We start from the raw sequence: 13064 nt of genomic DNA, 5'->3' as shown, positions 1-13064 counted from the left end.
ATACATAAGATAAACTCAAAATTTTCTTGCCATGTACTGTTTCACAGTTAAGGATGTGGGCCTTCAGGCAGGTGTGTCAGGACAGAAGGTCTCATTTACACACAGCACAGACACATCTCAGTCTGGTTCCTACTTCAAAGACTGCCCACCTAGAAGGTACATAAGGAAAAAAATTAGGAACACTGGGATTATCTACAGTGGTTGGGGGTTGGAACCAGATGATCTTTAAGGTCCCTTCCAACCCAAACCATTCTGTGATCCTGTGATTAACACTGCATTAAACAGCCACTTAGTATTTCACAGTGAGAAGCCCCCACTCGTCAGTAACCACCTAAAACTTCAACTCCCTGTTACACCCATTTCAGGAGCAAGCTCAAATTTTGAACTCAGTAACAGGGTAACTCCAAGGATGGGTAAATCAGGCTCCCCTCCTTCCTCACTGTGAACACTGACTCGCTCTGGCTTTGGTTGATTTACACCAAAGGCAGAAGGTGGTTTTTCGTGGTTCATTCACACTCCTGTTTTCCCGGGACTCCCAGCAATGGATCTGCTGGCTCTTGGTGTGGAAGCTGAGCTGGATTAAAGCTCCCAGAGTGGCTCAGGTACCTGCAGGATCTCCAGCACAGCCACGGGCTGCAGCACCCCACTGTAATGCTGCAGCAGCGCCGCCTCCGTCAGGCCCGGCTTTGTCATGACGTGATAGAGCACAGCCTCCATCATCCCCTTGCACACAGGCTTGTTCAGGTTCCCATCCACGATCCTCCACGGTCTCCCAATGAAGCAGACATCCTCACAGGCCCTGCAGAACACAATTAAAGCTCAGCTCTGTCAGGAGTTCATCTAGTTAAGATTTCCTATCAGAATTTCCGCATTACAGAGACTCTCACTCCATCCACTGCAGTGTTTGCTCACAGGTGTAAATCCTGTGGCTGCTCTGAGCAGGGCCTGGTGCTGATCCACCAGACAGCTCCAGACCTGCAGGATTTCACTAGGGGTTCACCACTTTTAGCACCATTACACAGCCAGCAGTTACCCTGAGTCTCTGACCAGGAAAGCTTTGTTTGGTATTGGCCCTAATATCCTCCAAAAGTTATCCAAGACCTGCTTCAATCTCTAATAGTGAAAGGAAAGAAAATCCTCATTTTCAGTAGCATTGTGGAGTCAAAAGACAGACCCTGCATGGAGATTCCCATTTCTCATATTGCAGTTTCTCCAGGCCTTTCCTGGGCACCTTCTGAAAGTTGAGGCTTTCTGGCACTGGACTTATTTATGAAGTAAAATCATTTTTTTTCCTCTGATATTTGGAGCCAGTTGCTTTTGGAGTAAAAACATGTATCAAAGAAATTCTTCCAGCATACATATGAGCGTGAGTAACATGAACAAGGGAGGAAGACCTGGGGTTTCTCCATCATCAATTCTCACTGCCCACCAGAGCACAAAACTAAGGTTTCCAAATCAGCTGCTTCCAGTATTATTTTGGGAGTGCCAAGTGTTTAGTTATTCTGCAGAAAGCCCTGTTACTCACCGGTCCCTGGCTGCCTGGGGGGCATCTGTCAGGGAGCTGCCTGGAAAGAAAAGGACACATATTTTCTAATTAACTCCAACTCCTTATCTAGTGGAAAAAAGAGTAAAAGGTGGCCAAGCTGTAAAGTGCAACAGCTTGTTAGGAAACCACCTGAGCAAACTATGCTCAGTTGTGGGGAGCTCTGAGCTGCCCCTGACCTGCCTGCAGCACCCTCCTCCCACACCTCCTGCCACAACCTTTTGTGGTTCCCTTCCCAAATGCCAGCAAGAAGCTTTATTCCTACAAGTCTGATGACATGGCTGGACCCAGGTGACTGCATGGGCTGAGAGAGCTGAGTGGCACAGGGAGCTGTGCAGGGTCTCAGCCTGAGAGCTCCCCCGTGGGTCTGGTTAACCCAAATTCCTGGGAATCACATGGAAGCTGAGCAGGAGCCCAAGTAGCTGCAGACATGAGAATGCAAACTCAGGATTCCAGCAGGGCTCAGTTTCAAAGCAAAGGTTGTCTCTGCTACTCCCATTACATTATGTCATGGGCTTTAATTAGACAATTACTTAACAGAGGTATTCCTACCATACCCACAGGGGAACAGCTTTGCCTTAAGCACATGTAAACCCTTCACTGGCCAGTAAGAACTCTATGTTTGATAACAGAACTACTACTTTTTCTCTCCTGTGCTACAGACAAGTGAAGGAAGTTAAATCCAGAAGAATACTTTGGTAGTTTCATTTAAGAACTGCTGAGGTCTCTGCTGTTTAGACAGTATCTATTTCCTGCAGGAAGGCTCCAGTTAAACAATTCCAAGCTCTAAGATGTCAGGGATCAGCCTGCACTGATTCACAGCTGCCTCTGAACGTGGGTACTGGCAGAGCTTGGCAGGATCCCACACGAGCAGTCAGGCAGTGATTCAGCTTGAAATCAGAGCCCATAGAAACAAAACCAAAATAAAATCCCCCACAAACTACTTAATGTAAAGCTTGGCAAGAACTACTGGCTATTAGAAAAGAAACCTGGCAGTAAAAAGGAAAAGAAAATGGAGTCCAATTGGGTTACAAACGAGGCTGTTAATCTCCCTGGCGTGTGCTGCTTCCTGGTTTAAGCATTTCAGGACTTTCAGCCATGGACATTCCAGCTATAGGCACACCAGCAGTGCTGTGCTTTCCAGGCTTAGAGATGTCTGGCCTTTGGACTGAAGCCAGACATGAAAAACTTCAGATCCAAACACATTTTTGAAGAAGAGCAACACATGGAAACAAGTTTCTAAGGAAAACGTATTTTTGGAGTAGTGACCGTTTCAGCAAAAGGAACAGGAAGGATTCTTTGAAGGAATCTCTGATGTATTTGAAACCTCCAAGACCTTCCAGAAATTAGTGTTATACCAATTTGTCTGTGAGAAAGGACAACCTCTCCCTGGTATAGCTTCATAAAGAATCTAGGATTTGCTTATGAAATAGCACTATCCATTTGGGATCAGCTGCTGGTGAGCTAGCCTCTACATCTTGGATACAGAGTGCTCCACATACCTTTGGAGACTCCTGGGTTCTCCTGCAAGTAGGAAAGGTCATCATCCTGCTCACTGGCTGATTGTTCAGGCTTGGGGATCTCTTTGTTGTGCTCAGTGCTGAGCTCATCGTTCTGCACTTCAAATTCTTTGTCCTCAGAACAAGGTTGATCTTGTTCCTTGTGAGTGTCCACATCCACAGCCTCTGGAGCAGGCCCTGGGAGTTCAGCTGGGTGTTCTGCCTGCACTCCCAGGGAACCTGCTTCTCCACCCCCAGTTACAGCTTCCTTTGCTGTGACAGGATCAGTGGCACCTGCATCCAAGTCCCTTCCCTTTGCACTCTCCAGGCTGCCCTGTGAACCCTGGCAGAGCTGACTGTCCTCCTCAAGGACATCATTTTCAGTCTTACGTCTCTTCCTCGGGGGTTCTTCATCACTGACAGGTTCTGTGTCTTTTCCCAGCTGCTCCTCCTCTCCCAGACACTCCTGTCCCTTCCCTGGCTCTGCTGGGCACTCCTGGGGCACATCTGGGAGGGCACTGTCTGCCCCTTGCTGATCAGCATCTTCTGGTCTGTCCTTCAGACACACTGAATGCAACAGCCATGGCTTGGCAAACACTATTGCAACCAGTCTTACACTGTGGCCTCCTACTTCTAAAACCTGCTGCATTTCAATAAGGTCCTGTAAAAAACAAACAAACAAACAAACAAAAACCCACAACAAATTATCTCAGAAGCTTTCACAGGAAAATGTTGGTTGAACCAAGTATTATGGAATTGCCATCTTTGGCAGCAAGGAAGGAGCAAAAAGCTGAAAAGATGTTTTACCCCTTAAACTTTCCTGAGATTACAGCACAAGACATTTTTCTCCAGTTTGAATTAAGTTAAAAATATAACTGGGAAAGAGTATTTTGCTTCCAAAGGTGGATGTTGGCACTTTAGGTTTCTGAATCAGCTCATTCCTATCTTTGATTAAGTGCTGCTTTAATTTTTGGCCTTCCTGACTTTGAGGCAAGATTGCTATCAGGTATGGGATGTGATCTCCTGCCCAACATCAACAGCTTTGTTCAATTTACAGTTGCTTCTGACAGCCTGGAAGCTTGTCCTGTGCAAGGGGAATACTAAACACACAGACATCAATGTATGGAAAGCAGCTGGCTGTAAAACCACCTGAATGTACTGCTCCAAGCTCCTGGTTCTTGTAGCTTCCACCTCTTCATAGCTGCAGAAACGTTTGCTCAGCTCAGCTTTGCAAATCCCGAGGTGGGAAGTTGCCTCTATGGCCCCACGGATCTCCAGAACAGCCTCTGCATCTCCGGGGCTGTAACCACAACGCTCTGTGCACTCCTGGAGGAACTTAGCAACCTCATAATCTTCTTCCTGGATTTTTATCAGCCTGGTGAAATTTTCAGGGAGGCAGGAGATTCCCACAGCCATGTTATCCAGCAGAGAAGGGACTGCAGGGCAAAGAAAACACAGGAGTATAAGCTGTGAAGCCGTTGTTACTGTGCAACACACTGCAGAAAGACAAAGGGATCAGAGGTGCTCTGGAGTACTCCAATTAAAAACAGAGCTTTGTTTTACATCTTCACTGCTCCACAGTTTCCTTTTTTCTTTCTGCCTTACATGTCTGTGTCTGAAAAGACCTGCAGAAGAAGATCAAGCGGGTTTACAAAGATTTATCCTCCTATCAAAGTGAAGGATGGCTGGAAGGCAGTGCAGACTTACTGGTGTTTTCTCTAACACTGGGTCAGCTTAGCTCTAAGTTAATGAGGGAATCATCACATTTTTTCTTGAAGAAGGTCAAGTGCAAAATTCTAGGGGAAAGGAAATGCTATTAATAAAAATATCTGTGGCAGATCTGTTGGCCAGATGTGGTTTAACTAGCACTTGACAAATGCCTTGGCACAATTAGTCTCACAGAGCATCTCCTTGTTTGGTGACAGGTCCATCACTGCCCAGAACTGCCCCCCCTGTACAGAGTATTCAGAAGCTGAACCCACATAACCCCTTCTCCCAGTCCCTGATGATGAGGGGGCAGCTCTGGCACTGCTCCTCCTGCTCCCCTCCCTTTGATCCACAGGCTGCTCCACACTGTGCCTCGTGGGACACTCATGGCAGCTGCACTTCCCTGACAGCCAAGGAGCAATGAGATCAGCTGTAATGAGCAGGCAGCTCAGCAGACCTGGAGGGCATGAGTGGCAGCTGAGAGATGAGGAAGGATTTCTATTTTACTTCTGCCACAACAGCAATAGCAACAGGACAGGGACAGCACCAGACCCCTCAGCTGAAAAGCTGAAGGTTCTGGATAGATTTGCATTACAGCTGAAAGCAAGATGCTCTTTAAGAAGGGGCAGTGCTGATGAACTGCAAACATTCAAGCTCTAAATATTATAAAAATGTTTAAATTACTGAGGTAAGAGGCCGGATATTGGACACCACTATTTCAGGCACTTGCATGAGACAAGTAAATGAGAATTTCCTTTCAAGGAGCTCTGAAATGTTTTGTATTTACAGAAGAGAAAGCCTGGGTGTGACATAATATGGTATTTCAAGTTGCAGAAGGGAGTGAAAAACCTCCTGGAGAAGGGGTGACAGAGCAGAGGACAGACTTCCTCTTTGCATTAACAGTTTAACACAACATGAAATACAGGCAAGGACTTGTTACCAACAAGAGGTGCCTTTAAGCTGCCCATCTGCTTAAATCAGGAGAGAAAGCATCACAGACTGCATGTGTGATGAAAACAGAATGTTCCTATGAAGGGGCTTTGTTTAAATCAGTTCCTCAGCAGGGCAGGAACCTCTGTGCAAGATGGGACAAACAGGAACTAACCTGGAGAGCTGAGTCTCCCTGGGACAGGGGAACACCTCAGCCTGACCTTCACCTGGCAGGAGTTGACCACGATGTTGTCACTGGGGCTCAGGTTTCTCATGCTCACAATGCCAGGGGCGTAGTAGCCTCTCATTAGCAAGTAATTGGTGTGAGAAGCTTGACGAGCTTTCACTTCTATCCTCCGCTTGCCTCCAGCGCTGTCATCCAGGTCATCATCCTCCTCATCATCCTCCTCCAGCCCTTCTTTGCCCAAACTACAGCAAACACAGGGGGTTTTATTTGTTTGTTGGCTTTTTTTTTTCCATAGTAGTGACTCAGTGTACTGAGCAGAGCAAGAACACAGTGATTCTGCTCTCCAGTCTTTAGTCACGGACAGCATGTCCACAGCAGGCTGATTTAAAGCACTGAGAACGAGCAACTACAGAAAAGAAAATACACTAGAAGTCCCTGGAAGAGGAAACTCTTCCATATTTTGCAATTATATTGAAATGAACCCAAAATATCTCAGTCTAAAGTGCTGAACCTCTTGATTAAAACAAAGGCAATATCAGAGTTGTAACAGGTTGGTCAGAGCCTTCAGCTTTAACCACTGTGGCTCTTGTCTTGTCCTGGAAAGAAAGAAACAGTGTTGGTTTGACCAAGTTTATTTCTGGGAAATTTATCCTGGCTGCAACCACTGCTCTTTTTTTACTTGGAGGCTTTCTGCAGTTTGGTTCAGCAGAACCTCTGTGGTTCAGCAGACACTTCATCACGAGGGAGCATCTGTTGGACACTGAGACCATGAGGATGCTGCAGTGTTGGGCAGACAAGTGTTTATTTTTAAGGAGGAAAAGGAGGAGAAAGAATTACAGGCCAAAGACTGCAGTTACTTAAAAAAAAATAAAAAAACCTCCACCTAAAACCAAACTGCAGACAGCCTCAGAGTAAAAAAAGAATACTAGTAGCAGCCAGGATAAATTTCCCAGAAGTAAACTTAGTCAAACCAACATTATTTCTTTCCTTGTTCTTTCCAGGACAAGACAAGAGCCACAATGGTTAAAGCTGAAGGCTCTGAACAACCTGATGTAACTCTGAAGTTGCCTCTGTTCGAAGCAGGAGACAACCAAAGGTTCCTTACAACCTTTTCTAAGATGAGTCAGACCTTCTTTTAAAAAATATTTTAAACCAGCAGGGAACACATCATTTAGGAAAAATAGTGAGTAAAGGGGTCAGTCCAGGGCTCAGTGTATTTTTGCAAATGACCTGGGTGGTCAAAGACCTTATTCAGTTTGCACAGGATCACCCAACTGGAGACACTGCAAGTCTATGAGAAGATGGGATTTGCATTCAGAACATCTCCAGCAAACTGAAGAAACAGCCTGGAAAAGAGCAGGGAGCAATTTCCTATGACAAATGGCTGTTATTTATATAATAGTACTGTGCATTTGTGCCTCCACACTAAGAGGAAACAATTAAGCAGGTAAAGGAAAAGAAGCTTGGTAGAGTGACTCACAAGAATCATAAGCTCCCCACTGCACTGGGGAGGTTTGGCTGGTTTTTTTTTTTTGGCAAGTCCATGGCCATTCAGCATCCTGGGATGCATTAGCAGGAGTTTCACCTATCTGACATGATGGAATTGGCACAGATCTGCCAGCAAGAGCATGGCATTTCTTTTCTGACATCACAGTTCAGTGCAGAAGAAAATAAATGAGAAAGACAGAGATCTGGAAAACTTAATAAAAACTTAATAATGTACCAAAAACACAAGTAAAGGAACTGAGGCTGCTTATTTTAAAGAACAGAATGTTATGGGAAAAAAAGACTGCAATAACAATCTTCAAATGGGTATTAAGCTGCTCTAAAGAGAACAAAGTATTTTCCATGGATATATACAACAGGAAGCAGCAGGTTAAAGCAAGAGATTTTAGTTGCACTCTTAAGAAAACACATAATGATTGAAAGGATGAAACACATATTGACTGTGAGGGTAAGGGCTCACAGGATCAGGCTGCCTGGGGAGAGTTTCAGTTTCAGTGGTGTGCCATTACTGCAGGCTTACAGAAAAATTAAATCAAAGAGGAGACAATACACAAAAGCAATATTGTGGTGAGAGGTTTCACTGGTAAAGCTGAAACCTTGTTATAACCCTTCCCAGCCTTTGAAATGACAAGGGATGATGTTGAAAATGCTCATGCAGCACCCAGTGCTCCCCTTTCCACATCAGCTCTGATGGCACTGAAGTGCTGGGCAATTTAAATGTCACATGTGAAGACAAATGCAGTCCAGGGCTATAATGACAGGCACTAAGTGAAGTGCCATTAAATCTTCAGAATGCTCCCTCAGAAATAACAATTGAAACAGTATCACAGTAAAACATGCCCCAGTGCAGTGCAGGAAATGCTAATGCCTATCCAATTTCATTCAAGTTATCCCCAAACTGTGTTTACCAACAGAAATAACAGCATTTACCTTTTTATCACTTCATTTTCCACCATGGTGCTGTCCACCACAATGATCTGCTCTGGGATTCTCACATTCACAGTCACAAGTCCCAGGGAGAACAGGGAAAGCATTGCCACACACTGGCCACCGGGTCCATCCATGGGAAATGCCACCATGCCCTCTGATGGTGTGTTTTCCTGATCTTTAAATGAGAAGTTATCTGGCTGGTCTGATTTTTCAGCATCTTTGAGCTTCTCAAGGAACTGGAAGGACTCTGTACAGATGCTGCTGGGGAAGCGCCACGTGAAAACCCTGCACAGAAACACAAAGAAGCACAAATCTTCCACAAGCTGTTCTTACTGAGCATGAATTTAGTATGAATTTTAGACCCATGGTAGCACAGAGCAGCCACACAGCTGAAGTTCCATGTTAGAGCTGGTGACCAAGTACCTTCTACACCTGCTTTCACAGTCCTTGGACTAGTCCCAGAACAGCAGGTATTTATGCACCGTGTAAAAGTCAGGTAACAGAAAGCAAAGATGTCATCTTCTGCCTCACAAGAGTGCTAAAGAAATCCTTCCACCTCACCTAGAACTGTGCTGCTGCATCTCATTTCCTCTCCATGTGTCTTTGTGAAGTCCTGCCCAGCACACTGGGCTCTCTTCCCTCACACCCAACGAGGACCAACACACACGGCGTCACCCTCCCCTTCCAGCCCCAGCGGAAGGTCGGGCTCTTTGCCCTGGACACAGGATGTGTATTCTGACCTCCAGGCCCAGCACAGACCATACCCAGCCTGGCAGACCCTTTCCCTGCTCCAACCCCAGCAGTGCCCCCCACCTGTAGTAGCTCTGGGACAGCTGGTAGGACATGGGGGCGAAGGGCAGGGCCCGGTTCTTCTTGGGCCCCAGCGTGTGGTTCACCCGCCGGCGATTCACCAAACTCCTCTTCTGGCACTCCAGGAAAGCCTTCACCAGGATGTCATCCTGGTACTCCTGGTACAGCCGGAATGTCTGCAAAAAACACCCCCCTGCTCAGTGTAAAAGGCAGTTTTAGCTCTGTTACACTCAACCTACTTGAGGTTCACATTAACTAAATGGATATGAAGCCTACAAGCCAGGATGTAAATGATACATATAAATTCACTTAACTGCTGTTCTGTTCCTTTTATGGGCTTCCAGACTTTCCACGGTAAATGCCAATTAAATTAACTAAATACTACAGAACACTTGATATTCAAAATGGGATCAGGCTCCTGCTAGAATTATAGATGTGAAAAATGCTCCCTCTGCAACACATTTTGGTAGATTCCTCCCTTCATTTCACCAGGAACACTGTGAGCTTGGCTTTCTGGGCTCCACTCTTGCCTCCACTCTTGCCTGCTGCTGAGAGTTAAAACTCCCTTTGAACTGCTGACCTTATTTAAGACCTGACTGATAGATGATGCATTTTTATGGTCCTCAACCCTGAAGGAAAGGCTCCCCAACACCAGTGTTAGCTGGGTATTAGGACTGTCTCTGTGATATCTCCTCCAGATCATTTCAACTGCTCAAGTGGGCACTAAATCATGATACAGTTTGACCCAGTGGAAGGGATGTGGAGTTTATTTCACATGGTTTTTGGGAATTACTTCAACCTCACATCTTTAATGTCATCCTCAGAGAGAAAACAACATACTGAAAATCTGTCCAGAATATATAATTTCCTAAAAGCAGACAAGAACACTCCTCACAGAACAGACATAAATCTCAGTTTCTGGGTTTCTTTTCTCTCATTTGAGAAAGGAATTTATCAAGGGAGGGAGGAGAAACTTCAGGGTTGTATGACCACATGTAGATGTGGCACCTGGGGACACAGTTTCGTGGTGGCCTTGGCAGTGCTGGGCTAATGGTTGGACTCGATGATCTTTTCCAACCTAAACAATTCTGACTCTCTGAGCAGTAAAGTTTGGTCCAGATACTGTACCTGAAATGACTGACAAGATTCCATCTGTCTGTCTGAAAGTGCCAACGTGCTCTGAATCAGATTCTGTAGCACTAGAAAATGAATATCATAAACACTGAAAGAAAAAAAAATAGAAGAGAAAAAAGTTTATTCATGGTGATTTTTGAGCATGAGTACCAATAAACTAACAAAAATACACAAACTCAATCACTTGCTTCTGAAATAGATGCATAAAGGCATGAGATTCTCCAGCTGAGGATCACTCATGTAATCTGTTACATTTTCCCTGATCTTCCTCCCTGAATTTTGGATCAGTCCAAACAATCTGACAAAAAACAAAGTTCTCCTTATTAACATCTCCTCTTCAAATACAGCACCCACATACAGTTGTCCCAATGATAACAGACCACCATTCTGAGGTCATCACTGCTGCCATTTTATCCACCAAATCTATGCCCCCACAGCCTTGTGAAGTATTGTTTTATTAATAAATTTATATACTACAACAGATGAAAAACTAATGAATTAGGAGACTATTTACATGACTCTCACAGATGTGAGACATGGCCTTGGAGTCCTGATGGGAAAAGTGGTGCTGCTGCTTCTCACCTGCTCAGATTATCCTCTTTTGTGCCTTGACTTGTGTCTTCTCCGATTGCCAACACCCGAAATCTGGATGAGGGAAGGGAAAGGAAAACACTGAAACAAGAGCAACATTCTGTGATTGTGCATCAGCCCCGAAGCCCAGAGGCTGATGAGCTGAAACAGCACAGGGACTGTGCTCCAGCAGCCTCAGCACAAGGGTCACACATTAAAAGGAGTGTCCAGATCGATCTCCACTAAAATATCTGTTGACAAGAAGATAAAACTCATGGACAGGAGACAGTCAGGCACTGTAAGGATTTTATTGAGGTTTTGGACTTCTAGTTACGGTCAGCAGCACTTCTGCTGTAATGTACAGCTCTTCCCAAAATAAGAAAATTTACAAAGCTGCTAAATTTGGTATCATTAAATGGTCTGAGACACAAATTTTCCACACTGCTCTTCAAGTGTTATTTATCACGAAAAAGTTTAACAATCTGGAGCTGCAGGATGCAGTACAAGCCTGAGTGCCCTTCTTTATCAACAGTTTTAGCAGTGCTGAGGTGATTCAGCTGAGCAACCAGCTACAAATTGTGATATAAAATGGGGCCATGTTATCTGGAAAATGCTTAAGGGGAAGTCTTCTATTGCATTGAAAAGTTACACCTGAGTAGCACCATCTCTAACAGAAATGTTGAGGATTTGACAATTTAGGAAAATCTGATACTGTGAATTTCTGGTTTAAAGGTCTTCTTCAGCAAAATGGGAATGGCTTAAAATCAGCAAACTTGTGCAAATAACTCAAAATCAGTTATATGTATTCAGAAAGTGTGGATTTGAAAGAAGTACTGCTAGTTGTATTTACTAAAACTCTTTTTGATACTAAGAGTACAAGTACCAGAGGGTGTAAATCCTGCCCAGTGGAGAAGGGGCTGCTCTGACTTGCTGTCCCCTCTCACTGCCTCAGCCCACAGTGCAGAGTCAAAAGCACCATAACTAAAATACCTGGAAAACAGTTCCTGCAAAGTGTCAGGAATCTCAAGTTTGGGATTCCCCAGGGTCGAACTGAATTTCTCTTTCAGCCTTTCCACGAACTCCTTAAACTCCTTTGCACAAACCTTAGAAAAGAAGAGACAGAAATGTTATGAGGGTGGGAAAAGACTTTCTCCTTCTAAAGTGTTCATGGAAAATTCTTGTAGAAATAGCTGGGTTTGAATTAGCAAGGCAGGGACAGTACAACAGCCAAGAGGCTGCACCAGAAAGCTCCGTGGAGTTTGTGTCTCATGATTTACTGAACAGTTGCAGGTTCCATCTGTAATGATGCTCACAGCTACAAGCCAACCACCATGAACATATGTTCTAAACCAATTTACTGAATTTACAGCAGAGAATCTCTTGCTAGAGCTTTGTTTAAGCTTCTGTTCAAGTCTTTTTTTCCCTTCAGACCCTTCAGGCTTTCCCATGTTCTCCATTAAGTCTGTTTGCACGAGCTTGGCTTGGAGAACACCTGTTACATGGGAGGAATGTTCTCTGGAAACAAGTTTTTATTTGCTTCCAAAGACAGACTTTGGAGATGGGGACACACATATTTCTTTCAGTGATGTCTCATCAGTCAACAGCTTCTCTTCCTTTAAACAAGCACGAGTTTACCAACAGAACTAATGGGCTTTTGTGACAACAGTATGAACTATGTCATTCCTGGGTAAAAACAATCTTGCTGTGACACTGTCCCAGTTCTAAAAAAAATCTGAAATTCCAAATGGAATTATTTGCACTTCCAGTGCAAACTTCTCAGTCTGAAATTGTGGTTCGTTTAAGCCATAAAAAGCTCAAAAATGAAATAAAATCTTCTGGCTGATCAAATCAAGTTTTATAAGATTTGCTTGCATTTCTGCACTCATCCACAGAAGGCTGTATTTCAACATGCAACTGGGGTAACAAATAAGAAATTACAGAGCAAAAAGGCTTTCTTGCTCAGATAACAATAAGGCTGAGAGGATAATATAAAATCAGCAGATAGATGTGTTTAGTCATGGATGTTCATAAACAAACATATTGAAAATACAAATGTTTTGTTGTACAGGAGGCTGTTTATGTGCCTTTGGAAAGCTGCCTGTGTTCACTTTGCTCCCAACCCAGCAATGATGCCACATTTTTGCAACAATGCTATTTTTAAAATGGCTAAGGATTCAAGGGAGGGATAGAGAAGAAACCACAGTAACTCAAGCAGTGCAAGCCCTCAGTAATCCAAACAGAATAAAGT

The 13064-nt window shown here is 44.3% G+C and overlaps 1 protein-coding gene across 4 annotated transcripts in view; it reads right to left on the bottom strand.

Annotated features, from left to right (window-relative positions):
* GTF3C1 (general transcription factor IIIC subunit 1) overlaps nt 1-13064 on the bottom strand; it is a 39764-nt gene that overhangs the window by 694 nt on the left and 26006 nt on the right. For 3 of the 4 annotated variants that reach the window (XM_051782224.1, XM_051782232.1, XM_051782240.1), the window contains 10 exons: nt 11807-11919; nt 10829-10891; nt 10241-10334; nt 9116-9288; nt 8303-8587; nt 5855-6108; nt 4192-4478; nt 3046-3703; nt 1526-1565; nt 607-799 (listed from right to left, as the gene is read on the bottom strand). In XM_051782224.1, the coding sequence (XP_051638184.1) occupies nt 607-799; nt 1526-1565; nt 3046-3703; nt 4192-4478; nt 5855-6108; nt 8303-8587; nt 9116-9288; nt 10241-10334; nt 10829-10891; nt 11807-11919 (2160 nt within the window). Of the gene's footprint in view, nt 1-606; nt 800-1525; nt 1566-3045; nt 3704-4191; nt 4479-5854; nt 6109-8302; nt 8588-9115; nt 9289-10240; nt 10335-10828; nt 10892-11806; nt 11920-13064 lie in introns of those variants that run through there. The other variant, XM_051782250.1, reaches the window with a different exon arrangement.

This window comes from Manacus candei, unplaced genomic scaffold (assembly GCF_025592945.1).
Source record: "Manacus candei isolate 608988 ecotype Guabito, Panama unplaced genomic scaffold, ASM2559294v1 h1tg000002l, whole genome shotgun sequence".
Taxonomy (NCBI): Eukaryota; Metazoa; Chordata; class Aves; order Passeriformes; family Pipridae; genus Manacus; species Manacus candei.
Note: the sequence above shows the minus strand (reverse complement) of the source record. Positions and strands in the feature narration are given on the sequence as shown.